The 20,575-nt window shown below is 40.6% G+C and overlaps 1 protein-coding gene across 7 annotated transcripts in view; it reads left to right on the top strand.

Moving 5' to 3' along the window:
* Positions 1-20,575, top strand: part of CHST8 (carbohydrate sulfotransferase 8) — a 446,696-nt gene that overhangs the window by 161,791 nt on the left and 264,330 nt on the right. For all 7 annotated transcript variants that reach the window (XM_077288625.1, XM_077288627.1, XM_077288622.1 and 4 more), the window contains one exon: positions 17,545-17,781. In XM_077288625.1, the coding sequence (XP_077144740.1) occupies positions 17,667-17,781 (115 nt within the window). In that variant the 5' untranslated portion in view covers positions 17,545-17,666. The remainder of the gene's footprint in view (positions 1-17,544; positions 17,782-20,575) is intronic.

Raw genomic sequence — 20,575 nt, 5'->3', positions numbered from 1 at the left:
CGATATCGAACATGTCTCCATGATTTTGTGTGGACCATTCGGTCCCAAAAAAATATAAAAAAAATCAGATATGTGAACATTATCATAACCTGCCATAGGTGCAAGTTCTATCCGTGAAAATCATGGATAGATCTCTTGCGTGAAAAATAGACGTCTGAATGAGCCCTGTATCTACATACAAAATAAGTTCTCAAAATCGAGAGAAGCAAAAATCTCTGTGATCCAGAAACCGAAAACATTGGCTAATAATGTAAAACGGATGATTGATTAGATTTGAAACTGCTTCTCTCCCCTTTAAGTGGTCATTTAAGTGGATATTTATCTATCGATCTATTATCTATCATCTATTTATTGATCTATTATCTATCTAGTTATCTATCAATCTATTATCTAGCTATCTATATCTAACGATCTATTATATCTATATATTTATCTATCATCTATTTATTTATCTATCATCCATTTATCATCTATTATCTGTATTACCTCTATATCTGTTACCTGTCTATTATCTATCATCTATCTATGTATCTGTTATCTATTATCTATATTATCTATCATCTATCTATCTATTATCCATCATCTATTTATCATCTGTCTATCTATGTATCGATCTGATATATTTCTTTTCAAGTGTTTATGTCCTAAGCTTCCACTTTTTACCGAGATTATTTAGTTATATTTTTCCGTGATCTAATCTAATGATAAGGTAAATCGTCTTCGGGTGAATTAAAATCACCGCTGGGAATTTTCTTTGTTTGTCAACTAATTGGGATCTTATCTTGTTACATTGGGAACGGCATAACTAACGCTGTGTGTAATAAGCTTTGATTTCCATGCAGTGAATAAGAGCCCATTTGCTTTTATCATTTCTTTACATTAAAGTCGCCTTTGAGTTTCCAGCTTATAATGATGATTCTGTGGTTGGCGGCGAAGCTTTTAAGTCAATATCCTCTTTGCTGAGCTGCATCGGAGGTGTAGTCTGGTCTCCCAACTCTCCCCAATCTTTATACACACCATAATCATTATAATGGAAGACATTTGCTAAAGATCGATTTTCATACCTCAGTCTTACCGCACATTTTGTTGGGCTAATAATGGGCCGACAAGTATTCGTAAAAACTGTTTCCAATTATCAGCCCATGCCAGATCGATTAATTGATGACCAAGCAAAATTAGCATTCGTTGAGTGATCAGATCATAAATGCCGGCATATAAATCATTGTTACAGACATAATATCGGCAGGTATAAATGGGGCATGTGCTGCCGACATCATGGTGATGTATAAGGGCAGAATGATTGTCTTGTTCCCATCAGTATTCTACATACAGTCCAATCAACAAGCGATTATCAGCTTGTATATAGTTGATCTGCACTTGTTAATGAGCTAACATCTATTCATCGAAATGGGCTCTGGAGTGAGATGCACAAAATTTATTCAAAGTCATACACCCCTTAATAAACGTGGCGCATTGTGAGCAGCCCATGTGCTACAAAGAGAAATTTTGATTTTCTGGAGTAAATCCTTTAGTGGATCCATCCGGAGGAGAACAACACAGTTTCCCTCACTAAGCCCCCCTGGGGCAAGAGTTGTAGAAAAGGGCAAAAAAGTCAAAATTCCTTACACAGGCACGACTTGGGCAAAAATGTGCAACTTTCTAATACCACAATGATGATTCTGGAACCTTTATTAGATTTCACACTTCTACGCGAAGCAAGATAACACACCGGGAGACAGAAGGGGAAGGAAGCTCTGCTACTTTGGAAGGCCACTAAGGGGGCACCCATAAAACTTGCCCTGCACCACCCTGAGCTTCATAGCGTCCCTAGACTGGCTCTTTCACCCCATCCGGCAATCACGTTTCTTCCCCGTCTTACCCTAAGTACAACCCTGATTAGTGAGTAGGATAGCAGGAATGTTAGTACTGCTGTAATGTAAAACCCACAGAGTGGAAAAGGGCAAGGATGAAAGAAGACCGCAATCATACAAAAACACACCTAAATAATGAAGTGAGAAATAGGGAAGGAGAAGGCGAGTCAAACCAAATTGGAATAGAGATTGGCAGACCCACACACAAACCAATTACACCCAGAGATATCCTGAAACAATTGCATTTGCAAGGACTTTGAAGAGTTGGGGAAGAAAGTAAAGGAACTGGATGCACAGGTAGTTTTTTTTTCTATCCTTCCAGTAGACGGGCATGGCACCAGGAGATGGAACAGGATCCTTGATGCGAACAACTGGCTAAGACGATGGTGCAGACAACAAGCATTCGGATTCCTGGACCACGGTGTGAATTACTTGTACGATGGACTCCTCGCCAGAGACGGACTTCACCTCAACAAACCTGGGAAACACACATTCGCCAGAAGACTCGCTACACTCATCAGGAGGGCGTTAAACTAGAAGAAGAGGGGACGGGAAGAAAAGCATTAGACTCGAACAAAGAAGACCCAGGAAAACATACTCAGAAGGGAGGTAAGAACATTTCTAAAACAATCCACAGGGAGGAGATTGGAACAAAACAAAATCCTGTAAACTGCATGCTCGCAAATGCCAGAAGCCTGACAAACAAGATGGAAGAACTAGAAGCAGAAATATCTACAGGTAACTTTGACATAGTGGGAATAACCGAGACATGGTTAGATGAAAGCTATGACTGGGCAGTTAACTTACAGGGTTACAGTCTGTTTAGAAAGGATCGTAAAAATCGGAGAGGAGGAGGGGTTTGTCTCTATGTAAAGTCTTGTCTAAAGTCCACTTTAAGGGAGGATATTAGCGAAGGGAATGAGGATGTCGAGTCCATATGGGTCGAAATTCATGGAGGGAAAAATGGTAACAAAATTCTCATTGGGGTCTGTTACAAACCCCCAAATATAACAGAAATCATGGAAAGTCTACTTCTAAAGCAGATAGATGAAGCTGCAACCCATAATGAGGTCCTGGTTATGGGGGACTTTAACTACCCGGATATTAACTGGGAAGCAGAAACCTGTGAAACCCATAAAGGCAACAGGTTTCTGCTAATAACCAAGAAAAATTATCTTTCACAATTGGTGCAGAATCCAACCAGAGGAGCAGCACTTTTAGACCTAATACTATCTAATAGACCTGACAGAATAACAAATCTGCAGGTGGTCGGGCATCTAGGAAATAGCGACCACAATATTGTACAGTTTCACCTGTCTTTCACTAGGGGGACTTGTCAGGGAGTCACAAAAACACTGAACTTTAGGAAGGCAAAGTTTGACCAGCTTAGAGATGCCCTTAATCTGGTAGACTGGGACAATATCCTCAGAAATAAGAATACAGATAATAAATGGAAAATGTTTAAGAACATCCTAAATAGGCACTGTAAGCGGTTTATACCTTGTGGGAATAAAAGGACTAGAAATAGGAAAAACCCAATGTGGCTAAACAAAGAAGTAAGACAGGCAATTAACAGTAAAAAGAAAGCATTTGCACTACTAAAGCAGGATGGCACCATTGAAGCTCTAAAAAACTATAGGGAGAAAAATACTTTATCTAAAAAAACTAATTAAAGCTGCCAAAAAGGAAACAGAGAAGCACATTGCTAAGGAGAGTAAAACTAATCCCAAACTGTTCTTCAACTATATCAATAGTAAAAGAATAAAAACTGAAAATGTAGGCCCCTTAAAAAATAGTGAGGAAAGAATGGTTGTAGATGACGAGGAAAAGGCTAACATATTAAACACCTTCTTCTCCACGGTATTCACGGTGGAAAATGACATGCTAGGTGAAATCCCAAGAAACAATGAAAACCCTATATTAAGGGTCACCAATCTAACCCAAGAAGAGGTGCGAAACCGGCTAAATAAGATTAAAATAGATAAATCTCCGGGTCCGGATGGCATACACCCACGAGTACTAAGAGAACTAAGTAATGTAATAGATGAACTAAGTAATGTAATAGATAAACCATTATTTCTTATTTTTAGGGACTCTATAGCGACGGGGTCTGTTCCGCAGGACTGGCGCATAGCAAATGTGGTGCCAATATTCAAAAAGGGCTCTAAAAGTGAACCTGGAAATTATAGGCCAGTAAGTCTAACCTCTACTGTTGGTAAAATATTTGAAGGGTTTCTGAAGGATGTTATTCTGGATTATCTCAATGAGAATAACTGTTTAACTCCATATCAGCATGGGTTTATGAGAAATCGCTCATGTCAAACCAATCTAATCAATTTTTATGAAGAGGTAAGCTATAGGCTAGACCACGGTGAGTCATTGGACATGGTATATCTCGATTTTTCCAAAGCGTTTGATACCGTGCCGCACAAGAGGTTGGTACACAAAATGAGAATGCTTGGTCTGGGGGAAAATGTGTGTAAATGGGTTAGTAACTGGCTTAGTGATAGAAAGCAGAGGGTGGTTATAAATGGTATAGTCTCTAACTGGGTCGCTGTGACCAGTGGGGTACCGCAGGGGTCGGTATTGGGACCTGTTCTCTTCAACATATTCATTAATGATCTGGTAGAAGGTTTACACAGTAAAATATTGATATTTGCAGATGATACAAAACTATGTAAAGCAGTTAATACAAGAGAAGATAGTATTCTGCTACAGATGGATCTGGATAAGTTGGAAACTTGGGCTGAAAGGTGGCAGATGAGGTTTAACAATGATAAATGTAAGGTTATACACATGGGAAGAAGGAATCAATATCACCATTACACACTGAACGGGAAACCACTGGGTAAATCTGACAGGGAGAAGGACTTGGGGATCCTAGTTAATGATAAACTTACCTGGAGCAGCCAGTGCCAGGCAGCAGCTGCCAAGGCAAACAGGATCATGGGGTGCATTAAAAGAGGTCTGGATACACATGATGAGAGCATTATACTGCCTCTGTACAAATCCCTAGTTAGACCGCACATGGAGTACTGTGTCCAGTTTTGGGCACCGGTGCTCAGGAAGGATATAATGGAACTAGAGAGAGTACAAAGGAGGGCAACAAAGTTAATAAAGGGGATGGGAGAACTAGAATACCCAGATAGATTAGCGAAATTAGGATTATTTAGTCTAGAAAAAAGACGACTGAGGGGCGATCTAATAACCATGTATAAGTATATAAGGGGACAATACAAATATCTCGCTGAGGATCTGTTTATACCAAGGAAGGTGACGGGCACAAGGGGGCATTCTTTGCGTCTGGAGGAGAGAAGGTTTTTCCACCAACATAGAAGAGGATTCTTTACTGTTAGGGCAGTGAGAATCTGGAATTGCTTGCCTGAGGAGGTGGTGATGGCGAACTCAGTCGAGGGGTTCAAGAGAGGACTGGATGTCTTCCTGGAGCAGAACAATATTGTATCATACAATTATTAGGTTCTGTAGAAGGATGTAGATCTGGGGATTTATTATGATGGAATATAGGAATATAGGCTGAACTGGATGGACAAATGTCTTTTTTCGGCCTTACTAACTATGTTACTAATTCCAAATGCCTGCTCCTTCCTCATCTCACGTCTCCAGCTCCAAACCACATGTTACAAGCTACTACTGGCAACAACTGAAGCTAAGAGGATAGTATTTAAACCAGAGGGAAGTGATGAACTCAGAATAGCTGAACCAACTGAGGACAAGAGCTTCAGGAGACAAACAGGACTGATTAACCTTTGCAAGAACAGAGCAAGGAAAACGGTTAATAGGAAGGTGAAGAAGTTCTAACCAGTGCAGATGTACGTGTAGCCAGGTGTCTCGATCTTCTGACCACACTCAGTCGTGGCATTCACATTGAGCAAAATGATTACCAGGACCTTGGTCAAGCTGCCACATCACAAGTCGCTGGACCAGAGCACTGTCTGTTAGCCTATTACTACCCAAGGCATCTCCATCTAAAAGGACATAGTGACATCATTCGTGCACCATTTTAAAAAAGTGATTAGGTCTGTTGTGGCGGCCTACCAATTTGGAGAACCACTGGTGATGCCATAGTTAGTAGGAGGTTTACATGGCTTTGGTCTGGTGGTCGTGGACTACTGATATGGCAGCTGCACCAGGCTCTTGCAAATCTTTTTGCTCAAATCTATCCTCCATAAATGGCCCCCCAGATCCTTTGTCGTAGAGCGTTCCAAACTTCAAACGTCACCAAGATAACCCAAATATATATATATATATATATATATATATTTATATATTTATTTTATCTCAATTTCGATGATGCATGCTGTGAGAGTATGGTAAATATGCCCCAGACATGATATTTTTCACAGTTGAGTGTTTGCTACAATTGAATCCAGTTTAGACTCTACAGTACAACTCTCATGTTGTCCTGTTAGTTTGCTACAATGTATCACTGCAGTGTGGACTGGATACAGTGTAAGCCAACATTGAATATCCTGCCATATCTGTAAGTTTGAAGCAAAACCTAAAAGCAAATGAATATTTTGTACAGGCGGTGAGATAAAGGGTTATACAAGGTCCTATAACATTCAGTAATAAATTAAGTATCAAAATTATATTTGTCTGGAACATTCAGTTTGCAGGTCACTGTCCTATTAAATAAACCTATGGCTTCCCGGCCGTGTGTGACCTTCAGGTCTCCTTGTGCGGACCGGAATATATTGAGCATGCATCAACAATTTCCTCTAATACCGAACACGAGTAGTATATGAATGTGTTATAATGCTGAGCAGGAAGATTTATAAACCTTGTGCACCGTTCTCCCAACTTCCTCCGTTCACAGGCGACAAGCAGAGATACATTATTCTCGCATTGTTTTCTCTATGCAGCTTGAAATTATTTTTGGCACCGAAATAAAATCCCTTCTTGCAAATGCACAATATGGGGACGTAAAAGTGCGAATTTTCCAAAGCAGCCTTGTCAGGAACACAAAGTAAAACAAGTGGAGAACGCCAGGGGCTGCGATGTGAATCTTTTATGTATACTATGTGCCATATTATGCACATGCTGTAAAGTATACCATTGGGGGCTCTAATGTGACAAAAGTAAGAAAAGTTCTACAACTTTCTAATACTCTTAAGTCTTGATTCATAATTTTGACCTTTTTTTTTTTTTTAACTTTGTGGATCAAAAATGTTGCACAAGAGTTGATGAATTTTGTACAAAATGTGATTTTCTTTTTTTTGCTTTTTACTTTTTGCACATTGTTAGAGCAGAAAATTGCTTGATTCTTTAAGATGTCGCACGTACTTCTTCAAATGTACAAAAATATAATGACACTGATTTTGCTGTCCACAAAGGCAACTGGAGTAAAATGGCGCAAAAATTTTGCAACGAAGCCGCAAATTATGAAATGGGCTAAAACATCTGGAACTTGCACCCACATTTTCAACCTTCACACCAGTGGACCCCTTTAAGAAATGGAGGCTCTTTATCAAAAAGTTGGCCTTGTGTGGGCCTTCCGTGGCCGTTCTGCGTGATCCCGGCTCCACAAGGACAGATCGTTGCGAGGATTATATTGTGATTAAGGTCTTGTCACTTGGAGGCCACTTAATGTAGATCTAATAATACGATCTCTCAGCGTTTTCCTGCAGCCGCCGTTGGCACCAAACGTCTCGGTGCCAGGTTTGATTTTCCATATACTTTGCAGCCTAATAATCTCAGCCAGATGCAATCAATTTGCATTACTAGGCAGCTGCTAAAATGCAATCCTATGTAGGTGGCAAGAAAATCCATACATATTTCTGTATAAAAAGAGCAAAACCAGCATCTGTTTCATTAATCTCGCGTCCTAATAACATCCTGTGCGAGCCTTGTTGCAATTAGCAGCTACCAATAAGACAAACCCTGACATTTGTGGGAGGCTTTTTCTTTTTTTCTTTTTTTTGTAGAGCAGTCGGGAGAAATGGAAACTGTTTCTGGAAGTTAATGAAATCGAGGACTTGACTCTTAGGGAAAAGGATTTTCCAGTGTAGGGAAAAAAACAAACCAATAAATCATAGGTGTCCCTAGGATCGGCACATATTGAATACGTTCTCGTCAACATAATTTAGTGTTACCGATGTTAGCGGGGTTGTCCCATCTGATAAGTTCATGACATATATTGATAGTCCCCCAGTGAATCTACAAAAACCCCAAAAAACAGATCCCTGAAAAGAAATGGAGAGGTTGCGCTGCGTTGGTGCCGCTCTCCATTTACTTCTATGAGCAGTTTTGGAGCTCCCATAGAAATGAATGGACATCTGCGAGACATGCAACTTCGAGGACTTGAACATATTTTTCAAGTACACCGAAGACACTCTGTAAGCACCCGGGCATGCTCAGATAATAATAATAATAATAATTTTTATTTATATAGCGCCAACATATTCCGCAGCGCTTTACAACTTATAGAGGGGACTTGTACAGACAATAGACATTACAGCATAACAGAAATCACAGTTCAAAATAGATACCAGGAGGAATGAGGGCCCTGCTCGCAAGCTTACAAACTATGAGGGAAAGGGGAGACACGAGAGGTGGATGGTACCAATTGCTTTAATTTGGACCAGCCATAGTGTAAGGCTCGGGTGTTCATGTAAAGCTGCATGAACCAGTTAACAGCCTAAGTATGTAGCAGTACAGACACAGAGGGCTATTAACTGCATAAAGTGTATGAGAACACGATGCAAGGAACCTGATTATGTGTTTTGTTTTTTTTTTCTTCTATTTTTAATAGGCCACACAGGGATAGTTAGGTTAATGCGTTGAGGCGGTAGGCCAGTCTGAACAAATGCGTTTTTAGGGCACGCTTAAAACTGTGGGGATTGGGGATTAATCGTATTAACCTAGGTAGTGCATTCCAAAGAATCAGCGCAGCACGTGTAAAGTCTTGGAGACGGGAGTGGGAGGTTCTGATTATTGAGGATGCTAACCTGAGGTCATTAGCGGAGCGGAGGGCACGGGTAGGGTGGTAGACTGAGACCAGAGAGGAGATGTAGGGTGGTGCTGAGCCATGGAGTGCTTTGTGGATGAGGGTAGTAGTTTTGTACTGGATTCTGGAGTGGATGGGTAGCCAGTGTAATGACTGGCACAAGGTAGAGGCATCGGTGTAACGGTTGGTGAGGAATATGATCCTGGCAGCAGCATTCAGGACAGATTGGAGCGGGGAGAGTTTGGTAAGAGGGAGGCCGATTAGTAGAGAGTTACAATAGTCCAGACGGGAATGAATAAGAGAAACAGTAAGAGTTTTTGCAGAGTCGAAAGTAAGAAAAGGGCGAATTCTAGAAATGTTTTTGAGATGCAGATAAGAAGAGCGAGCCAGTGATCGGATGTGGGGGGTGAATGAAAGCTCGGAATCAAGGATGACCCCAAGGCAGCGGGCATGTTGCTTTGGAGTAATGATTGAACCGCACACGGAGATGGCAATGTCAGGCACAGGTAGGTTAGTAGAGGGAGAGAACACGAGGAGTTCAGTTTTTGACAGGTTCAGTTTCAGATAGAGGGAGGACATGATGTTAGAGACAGCGGTAAGACAATCACTGGTGTTTTCTAAGAAGGTCGGAGTGAAAGCAGGAGAAGAGGTGTATAATTGGGTGTCATCAGCATAGAGATGGTACTGGAACACAAATCTACTGATTGTTTGTCCAATAGGGGCAGTATACAAAGAGAAGAGGAGGGGGCCTAGGACTGATCCTTGAGGAACCCCAACAGTAAGGGGAAGGTGAGAGGAGGAGGAACCAGCAAAACATACAGTGAAGGATCGGTCAGAGAGATAGGAGGAGAACCAAGAGAGAACGGTGTCCTTGATGCCGATGGAGCGGAGCATAGTGAGGAGGAGCTGATGATCCACAGTGTCGAATGCTGCGGAAAGATCCAATAGAATTAGCATGGAGTAGTGACCATTAGATTTAGCTGTTAGTAGGTCATTAGAGACTTTAGTGAGGGCAGTTTCAGTAGAGTGTAAAGAGCGGAAGCCAGATTGAAGAGGGTCGAGAAGAGAGTTATCTGAGAGATAGCGGGTAAGACGGGAGTGGACCAGGCGTTCCAGGAGTTTAGAGATGAAGGGAAGATTAGAGACAGGTCTATAATTAGCGGCACAGTTTTGGTCGAGGGAGGGTTTTTTAAGTAATGGATGTATGATGGCATGCTTAAATGAGGAGGGAAAAATACCGGAAGTGAGGGAAAGGTTGAATATTTTTGTTATGTGAGAGGTGACAGCCGGGGAAATGGACTGGAGGAGATGTGACGGAATGGGGTCACTGGTGCAAGTGGTCGGGCGAGAAGATGCAAGGAGCCTGCTTACTTCTTCTTCAGTAACTGGTTCAAAGTCAGAGAGTGAACTAGATGCAGTGGGGGAGGGAGGACAGTGCCTGGTATGAAGAGATTGGGAGATGATTTCCTGTCGAATGTGGTCAATTTTTTCTTTGAAGTAATTGGCCAGATCGTCAGCGCGGAGATCTGTGGTTGGGGCCTGCTCTCTTGGGTTGAGTAGGGACTGGAAAGTGTCGAAGAGACGTTTAGGGTTATTGGACAGTGAGGTGATGAGGGTGTTGAAATAGGTTTGTTTGGAGAGGTGAAGGGCAGAGTTGTATGTTTTTAGCATGAACTTATAACACCTTACCCAAGCACTGATAAGTAACAAAGATTCCTCTGCTCTTTACACTGTTTCCTCTGGTGTCATCCGTGTTGCATCAATTATTTTTTTCCCCTCATCCTCTTTTTTTTTTTTTCCACATATATAAACTTTCTAAACTTTTTTTTATCCATTGAGTCTTAACAATGTATTCGATAAAAACGGATGAAACTAGGATGGAGCACTGAAGTACAAAGTACGTCATCCTAGTTACATACTTGTCTCTCGGATCCTCATAGACTTTAATGATCAAGTCTGATCCTCTAAATGCTCCGAGATCCACTAGCCGGAAATGCGGACCTGTTATTAAAAACTGATGTGTGTACGGCTCAATTAGATTCTATGGATCAGCGCGCTGTCCGAGAAAAAAAATGGGCGGATGTGGGAATGTAGCTGAAGGGTATGTGCTCACATTGAGTATTTGCTACAGCTTTTGGCTTGTTTTTTATGTATTTTTTTCCTATTCATTTGTCTGCCAAAACTCTGAAACAATTGACATACTGGTTCAAATCAGCAAGGAATAGAAATAAGCAGCAGAAATGCTGGTAATGTAATATGCTGCTTTTTTTTCCGGCATGGGAAGGATGTACCAAAAACGCAACGCGGTGTGAGCAAGCATTAAGAATGTGGTATCCGATGAACCACATGGCTCAGTATCTCTTGTGCAGACTGAAGCAGAACCGCTCCTGTGATGCAGCGCCATTTCCCTGGATCAGCATGGGATAGATTTCTCTACGCACTCGCCATCATTTCTCCATCTGCAATTCACTAGGGTGAGCAGTGCGCGTCTGACACCACAGATGGCGAGGGATTGCAAGTATTTACTTTACTCTCCGTCGTTGGCAAATACTATGATTGCTCAATGATTCCTTAAAAGTTGCAAATTGTACAGTATGGGGAAAGTTCGTCAATTTGCCATCACATAATCCAAAAAGTCCAGAACCCCCTCCCCTCCTTTGGTTTTTCTAAGTGAATTGGCCTCGCTAATTTGGGATGATTTTCACGCAGAACGCAAAATTTTATTAATTTGCTTTCATTGTAAAGGGAGCCTGGTGGCAGGAAGCCATGGTTTCATTCAGCAGCTGTGGCTTCAGCTCAGCGTCACCTGTGCAGGAAACCCAGATAAAAGAGACGAGGCAAGGAAAAAAAACAAACAAACAAAAAATGGTCGTCTGTGCTGCAGAGCTGCGCTCCCTGACCTGCTGAGATAATGGAAGCTCTGTCAGGTTGGCAGTAAATAAAACCGTGTTCGGTGTGATCGCTTCCCCGGGTCACCATGTAATGAAAAACTAATCACTTTTTAATCAGGAGGTAGTTTCTTTTACGCGGTGTCGTGCAGTCCTCCTTCCATGTAGCTGGACTATATTAGTCGGTAACACAAAGTGATATTGCATATTTAAAGGGATTGTCCGTGCCTATGGAAATAAGGCTTAAAAAGACCGGTCACTTGCCATAAAATACGTAATTTTTCTTTTCTGGTGTAAACGCCTCAATCCGACATTGTTCTTTTAATTTATTTTGCCGTTCCGGAGATATGGACACCTCTTCCCTGTATATAAATCTAGTTTTTGGGGGTAGATAGGGGATAACATCCCGATCATTGGGACCCCCCACCGATTTTGAGAATTGGGGCTCTGAAAAGTGAATAAATCAAAGGTCGATCAAGTACACCGTTGCTCCATTCATTCTTAATTGGAGTGCCAGGGATCGCAGATGGTTTTTGGCACTCCCATAAAAATGAATGGTCATGATCAATCACCTCTCTGTTAACAAGGGATTCCACTGATTCCTGGAATAGATAGGGGGTCCTACAGGTCAGAACCCCAGCGATGGAGACATTATCCGGTACCCAATGGACTACCGATAACTTCCAAACTTGAGAATACCCCTTTATCTGAGAATTCATCATTCTGACAGACGGGAGAGGTTTTAATTTTAGTTTTATTTTGGTTTTTTTTCTAGCTCCTCTTCTGATTTATGACTGCAGACCACATCAAAGTTGTGCTGGTAAAAGACAAATGGGGCAAAACGTTTGAAACTGGATTGCAAAAATATGTCCACAAAAGTAATTTAACCTGAAACAGACTGTCGGGCGATTGCTTGTAATCAATAAACACACAAACACATAGGCTTGCATCAGTGCATCAGTGCTGTATACATAAAACGGGAGTATATTTATTATACTACGTCATGGTTGGTGTCTTGAACCAGAAGTCCTATCGTGCATTGTCTCGTATCATATACAGTATAAACTTAATGATATTATAAACCCATAATAATTTATTACACATTTTTTTTAAAGCAGCGTCGACTTTAGAATAAATATTTGATTTCACTTCTGCACTAAATAAGATTTGTGTTTATTTTGTTGTAAATATTTCATCTTCAGAAAGAATTCCCCCGATGTGCGGATGTTTATGTACTGATATTGGACGCCACACACAGATCATTACCTGTGCCACACAGACGTTTTGGGGGCGTTTTTCCTTCTGGCAAACTTTTTACTAAACTTTTGTCCCTGATACTTGCCGATCCATATACTACAGAATCAATCCCATTCAGATTTATTGGAAGGGACATTGAAAATATTTTTCTCCTTAAAGGCAAAACGATTACACCGCTAATATCTGGTGCTTGAGTCAAAGAATTTAGGGTCCAATTAACTATTCTTTTTGTGTGTTTTTTTAAAGGTTTTTTTGCCCGTTTTTTTATTTTTTATTTGCATCTTTATTAAAGTAATTATGTGTGTTAGCAGGTTATTATTTTATATTTGCCATTTTGGGAAAGTTCTGGAATTTCCAATTGTTTGCAGACGAGATAACTAGAAATTTGGGTGGTAACCCAAATCCAAAAACCTAATAAAACTATAACCCTTCTGGAGATATATGATGTACAGTAGGGATGATTTATCCATTGTAATGCTAAAGTCATAGGCTGATAACAGTGGACAATATATTGTTTCTTGTCTCCAGCTGCCGTGCAAGTGAACGCACTTTAATATTTCACATCCAGTCTCAGGGAAAGTACAAAGCCAAACGGCGAATTTTTTGGGCGTTCTGTAAAGACGGGCGCAGAGTCGTCCGTGCTTGCACAATGCCCATGTTTAATTGAGCATGGGCGGTAGACTGAGTGAAAGCCAAACGCCCAGACCCTCAGATCTAACAAGTCGGATTGAATGGAGGAAATCACATTTAGGTTCCTCTGTATCGCACGTGCCAAGTGACTGTGACAAGAGAGCGCCGCTGTCGGAGCGTTTTTTTTTTCCTTTCTTCTTCATGCTTATGAATTAGGATGTCAAACCCCTGCAGGAGAAATCTTATCTGCATGAGCGGATCCCGAAAGGACCAAACTCATGAAAAAATAAAAAAAAGGAAGCGCGTCCATTAATTCAGAAGCTGACTTGACAAGTGATTTCCATATCACTTATTGGAATCTAATCCCCAAAGTAGGGACTTTGAAGGGGAAATGGAGGTGTCACTTCTAATGATGCGTGCGGAGTGTGCCGGGCGGAGAGGAGACATCGTAACATCCATTCCGCAAATCAGAATGGAAAGGGCTTGTCTGCCAGATTTAGAAAGGACGGATGGAAAATGATGGGGGGCAAAATAGTCGGGTTTTGTGCAAGATGTTTGGGTATTGGCGAAAAATAAAAACTTTAGAATGGAATATGTCAAGGGGTCGAGTTAAATCCACCAAGATTAGGCCAGATTCGCTTTTTTGTAATTCCGATCAATGAGTCTCCATCTGCTGACTTAAATAAATGGAAAAATCTCAAAAAAATAACTCCGGCACACTAAGAAGTTCCAAGCGAAGAGTGATTTGGCACCTGAACAGGGACTTGAATCCTGGACCCTCAGGTCCCTGTTCAGGTGCCAAATCACTCTTCGCTTGGAACTTCTTAGTGTGCCAAAGTTATTTTTTGAGACTTTTACAGTATTTTCTCCAGAGCACCAGAATTTTACAGTGAGCACCCCCTTTATATATCCTGATTTTAATAAATGGAACTACGAAGAGGGAGGGTAATCGGTTTTCTTTATATATTTGTATATAGAGTGATCGAAAACTTTTGCCCAAAGCTTCCAACATGGCCGACTGTGCCGGAAACTTTATTTAGTCAGTAGAAAGAGGAGCTCTGGAGCGAAAAATCCTGCGGACTCGAATGGGTAAAAATTCTCTAATATCAGCCATCAGACTTTGTGCAAACTGAGTCTTTTTGCTGTGTTTTGAGAGTAGAAATGAAAAGTTTTTGGAGAGTTTCTGCTCCAAAAACTGCTTGAAGAGTTCCTGTCCGTTTTCACATAGTGTAAAGATTTCTGAAGAATTCTGGTACCGTAAAATGCTACAGATTAACCATCGATGTCCCGTAGAAAGTCTGCTGACACGTGACAGAAAAGATCAATTGCGGATTCTGTTGTGGATTTTGTGCCAAGAAAGAATAAGTGGGTCCTGTGTGCTGCTGATAAAATCCAAAGGGACATTTCGGGAGACAGGATATTATCGGCGTGTTTCAAAGTCATCCGACTTCTTCATCAGAACATAAGCACAAACCGAGATCTGCAACAAAATCTTGCTTTGTTACATGCAGCTTTTTTTTTTTGCAAATTTTCTGACGATTTTAAATTACAAAATCAGCAACTCGACTGATTCTACTTTAATAAACCGCGAATATACCGGAGAAATTAATTTTTGCAGAAAATCAGTGTTAAATCCACATGAGACTAAAAACACATGGAAATTCTAGAAGTTAATTCTGTGATTGAAGAGGTGAAAAAGATCCCTAGAGACACATGCTACTAGTATCAAACATCTACCCCCAATGCTTTGTTTCTTTTTGCTTTTATATTTGTTGATGTTTTTATATTTGTGATGCAAGATAAATTACAATATTGAAGGAAATGATGATGATAAAAAACCCATACTAGTAAAACCAAAGTTTTTATATTTAATTCGAATTTAGTAGAATAAAGTTTTGCTTGTCAGTCAGGTTTTGTTTTATAGTTTTTTTTAAAAAATAAACTACTTGTTTAGTGTATTGGTGAATTCACCAAAAATGAACACCATATGGCGCGTACAATTTGAGAATAAAATGTGTAAAGTCGCTTTTCTTTCCTTTGCTACATCTGCTGTCTGTAATATTTTTTTTGCGCTTTTTTCTTCTTCCTATTTTACAGGAATTAATAACAAAGTTGCTAAAAATAAAAAAGTTTTAGAGTAAGCACAGTTTTGATAAACTATATAATTCTGACAACTAGATGCCTTTTTTTTCGCTGTGAGTGATAATTAGGGGCTAGACATTTGCACATTAACCACCAAAATATAAAGACGAGTCTCGTGGCCAAGTGGGATAGACAACTATGGAAACTCATCTATGGCCAAGACGGCTCCTGCTTGGGGAGAAACTGACTTATACAGTGACCAATAGACCCCATTAATTGGGCTTTGTTCACATTTGTGGCTTCTATTCATGACCAACCATTATCCATAGTTCGATAGATCCCACCAGTGTCGTCTGGCCCTACGGTCTTCTAATGGAGTCCATCAAGGTTTCATTGAAGTCCTAAGTCGGAAACTTTGATGGAAAACTCAATAGAAGGACAAAATGCAGATTTGCGTTGCCTAAGAGTCCTGGCTGATATCCGTATACAGTCCTCAATGGTTGATGATACTTTGTCATACTTGGTCATATAGTTTATGTGCTGTGGAAAAATCCCGAGTGTTATTTTTCCATCTTCTGATGTGCAATTAATTGGGTGGATGATTACACACAGTGATGGGTGAGCAGCACCTGGAATTGCAGCGGTTCCTAATAAGTGTGATCTGAGGACTGGGGCTTTCTTTACAAGTGGTTTACATTATTGCTCCCATCTCTACTTGGTTGTTTGATCACGTTGTTCAGCTTCAGTGATTGTGTCAGGAGTGACATTTGCTCTGACCCAGTTTTTCTTGTGACATTTTGCTAGCAGCTTGGTTTATACGTAATAGAAAAGGGTGGGAGAGGTGACACGGAAATGGACTAAATCTTATAACTAGTTTAGTTTAAAAAAAAAAAGAAAGAAAGCTTTCATCCTATGCTTAAGTTTTTAAGGCTTGTACATAAGGGGCAGTATTATAGTAGTTATATTCTTGTACATAGGGACAGTATTATATTAGTTATATTCTTGTACATAGGTGCAGTATTATAGTTATATTCTTGTACATAGGGCCAGTATTATAGTAGTTATATTCTTGTACATAGAGGCAGTATTATAGTAGTTATATTCTTGTACATAGGAGCAGTATTATAGTAGTTATATTCTTGTACATAGGGGCAGTATTATAGTAGTTATATTCTTGTACATAGGGGCAGTATTATAGTAGTTATATTCTTGTACATAGAGGCAGTATTATAGTAGTTATATTCTTGTACATAGGGGCAGTATTATAGTTGTTATATTCTTGTACATAGGGGCAGTATTATTGTAGTTATATTCTTGTACATAGGGGCAGTATTATAGTGGTTATATTCTTGTACATAGGAGCAGTATTATAGTTGTTATTCTTGTACATAGGGGCAATATTATAGTAGTTATATTCTTGTACATAGGGGCAGTATTATAGTTATATTCTTGTACATAGGAGCAGTATTATAGTAGTTATATTCTTGTACATAGGGGCAATATTATAGTAGTTATATTCTTGTACATAGGGGGCAGTATTATAGTAGTTATATTCTTGTACATAGGGGGCAGTATTATAGTAGTTATATTCTTGTACATAGGGGGCAGTATTATAGCAGTTATATTCTTGTACATAGGAGCAGTATTATAGTAGTTATATTCTTGTACATAGGAGCAGTATTATAGTAGTTATGTTCTTGCATATAGGGGCAGTATTATAGTAGTTAAATTGTAATGATATTTTATACGTATTTATGAGAACTTGTTGGACAAATCATGCTGATCTTATAACTTTTTCATGGACATTTTGCAGAGATCTTTTAGAGCTCACCTTATTCTTTTCTTACAGGTGTGGCCCTGCGGAGCCCAAAGGTGAATACAATGAGAAGATGAAAGCTGCTAACCCCCTGGAGGTTGCTGGCATGATTTATTTCCCTGGATCAATGCAGGATTGATTTGAGAGGAATAATTATGAGGCTGACGTACATGTTTTCCTTCATCTTACTATTTGGAGTCGCCGGTCTCGTCGTTTTTATCCACTTACAAGATCCTGTGGAAATGGTCACACAACAAGGACTGGGAGCAGGTTAGATACTCATCTTTTATTTTCCATTTATATATTTTTTTTTTTTATTATTGTCCATTTTGTGAAACACATGTAGCATTGGTAACAGACATGGATAGAGGGAGTTAATAGTAGGGAGTTGCCCGGAGTGGGAGAGGATAAAGTGAAAAGACAGGAGACAGGTTCCTGTCAGGAGACAGATAGGGCCTAGCCTGCATTAGAAGCAGACTAGAGCGAGAGGCTAATGGACAGAGAGTGGAGGCAGCCCTGGAAGCAACAGGAATGTGTGTGAAGATGCTCGATGTTATAAGGGAAATGTCCATGAAGTTATACACACGCTATACATACTTCACACTTTCCAGGTTATTTTTGACTAGTGTTCTCCATCATTGGACACTACAACATCTGGTCCTGGCCAACCCAAGTCAACGGCCTCATTCCGTCCTCAAGGCATCTTGGGAGTTGTAGTTTCATAACATATAGTATACTGCGGGTCGCTGATTCTTTCCCTGAAGGGTGTCTGTATTATTTTGCAAAGTTACCATCCCATTGACTGTCTTGCAGCCCTGTTATGACACTATGCGTGGAGCTCAGGATGAACACCGCCCTGCGATGTATGTAACGCCTTATTGAACCCTAGGCAGTCAGTACAAGAATGCTACTTCCAGGAGAGCTCTCGGTGGTTTGCCATACCTTAGGCGTGCATACTTATGCATTCATGGTTTGGCCACAGGCAGATGTCATCTCATTGTCGAGGTCTGCGCCGCAAATGTTGTTCAAAGCTTCGCATACAGTTTTTATAATGTAATATATATGCAAATGATAGCTAAATGAAATAAAATCCAAACTGATGCCATTCGATACGGAATACAAATAGCTGTGGCCTCCCGCCGAAACAAATTTTTACCTCCTAAGGTTCTCCTAATAACCCACCAGCCGAACAATTTGTCGCTAGCAATTTATACATGAATTCCCAGGGATTTTCAGGATCTCGGGGCACGATGCAAATTTCTCGTACACTAAAGCAAATGTTGCTACTTCTTGTAAAATCCTTAAACAGTTGAGGTTATGGGTGTGGAGGTGGCGCAGATCCAGGGCAGCGGGTCTGGATGTGGAAGTCCAAGTGATCGGTACAGCTCCCTCTAGTGGCGGCTGTGACATGGATAGATTTATTATGTAAGATTATGGCTCTAGATGGAGGGATTGTGCCATCCCTATAAAAAAAAAATTTCCCCCAGAGATGTGGTTGTGATTTATTCTTCTCGAAGTGTGAGACATTTTCCAAAATTTTTTCTGCGTATAAAGGGATAAAGAGAAGGTGCTACTTCTTCTGTATGTGTTGGTGAGCAAGAATCAATGGGTATATGGGAAAAAGAACATAACAACACTGCAAGATTGGCCTAGTAGTTTGCATTTTTGGAGACACGTAGGTGTGCATTGGAGCTGTATATATAAAACGGCAAGAAATTAGTTGCTGAGTTGGTTACTTTTTTATCATTTTAGATGCAATGAAAAAAGGTGTAAACAAGTTGCTTAACTACTAAAGGTGTAGGGGTAGCAATTGCACCCAGGCCCAGGGGGCCCAAAAGTCATTTTAGCCTATATAAAAAAGAGCAATGCTGTTAAAGGTTTGCAATACTTGGGGGCCCCATTGAAGCATTTGCGTTGGGGCCCATTAGCTTAAAGTTATGCCACTGGATGTAAAATCATACATACCCTTCATATGAGTTGGACCTTTTTTTTAATAATTTTTTACAAATATCCTCAAAATTTGCATCTAATGCACTGATTCCCATATTGTATTGTCCAAAGCTGCACCGATCTCATGGAGGGACGTGTGACCAGTTCCATTCATCACCATGATTCATTATAAGGAATTGGGGCATGTGCGATGGCGGATGATGGACGGGTCAGGTCACAAGTCCCTATGTCCCTGGCCGTGTCCTGCATCGGAGCATCACTATATGAAGGAGCGAGGAGATGGGCACTGTTGTAAATACATTATTTGAGTCACTGGATTAAATAGACTCTGTGTGTTTTTTTGCAAAATTAAAAAGTGACCAATCAGTGGAGGTAGCAGGTGTCGACATCGCTCAACCATGACTTCTTATAAAAGAGCATTGACTTGTATATTGTGCCCTGCAGAAGCCGCTTGTGCGTGACGTTTCCTCTGCTGCAGGTAAAGCACAGTGGTTCCTCTGTGGACGCTCGACAAGTACCTGCCACCTTCCTCTAAAATGCCACCGCTCCTTTTATTACGAAGCACAATTGTGTCACTCCCGGAGCCGCTAATTTGGTTATTGCTCAAGTAGAGAAAAGAAGAAACGTCTCCAGCCGATAAGTTGAGCCCAAGCTGATTGTGGAGGAACCTTCAGTAATGCTTCCATTACTCGGCGTCAGTAAAGTGCTCTTGACAGCGGCTGTTTGTGTTGATTTGTTTGCATTCACCCCCCTCCTCATCGCAGCGCTTCCCGGCCCTGCCTAATTGTGATGCCGTCCCGAGCAAAGCAATATCCAAGTCATTTTCCACAACATTTAGTTACAATTTTCCTCTGATCTTTCTGGTGAAACAATCCTCTCCCGTTGGTTTCTCTGTGCACATAAACTTTGATTGCATTTATCCATAGGAAAGCAATTTTTGCTAAACATATGCAGCCGGCGTTCTTGGAGACATGAGCAGCCCTCCCATCTCTCCCTACTGATGGATTCCGCGGGAACATTGTATTCAGGCAGGAAACAAAATAACTTTTGTGCAGAGAAGGGGAAAATGACTTTTATTGAAATGTAAGAGTTGGAAAATGTGGCGCTACAATAA

Source organism: Ranitomeya variabilis, chromosome 2, assembly GCF_051348905.1.
Source record: "Ranitomeya variabilis isolate aRanVar5 chromosome 2, aRanVar5.hap1, whole genome shotgun sequence".
NCBI lineage: Eukaryota > Metazoa > Chordata > Amphibia > Anura > Dendrobatidae > Ranitomeya > Ranitomeya variabilis.
This window is presented reverse-complemented; position numbering and strand designations above follow the sequence as displayed.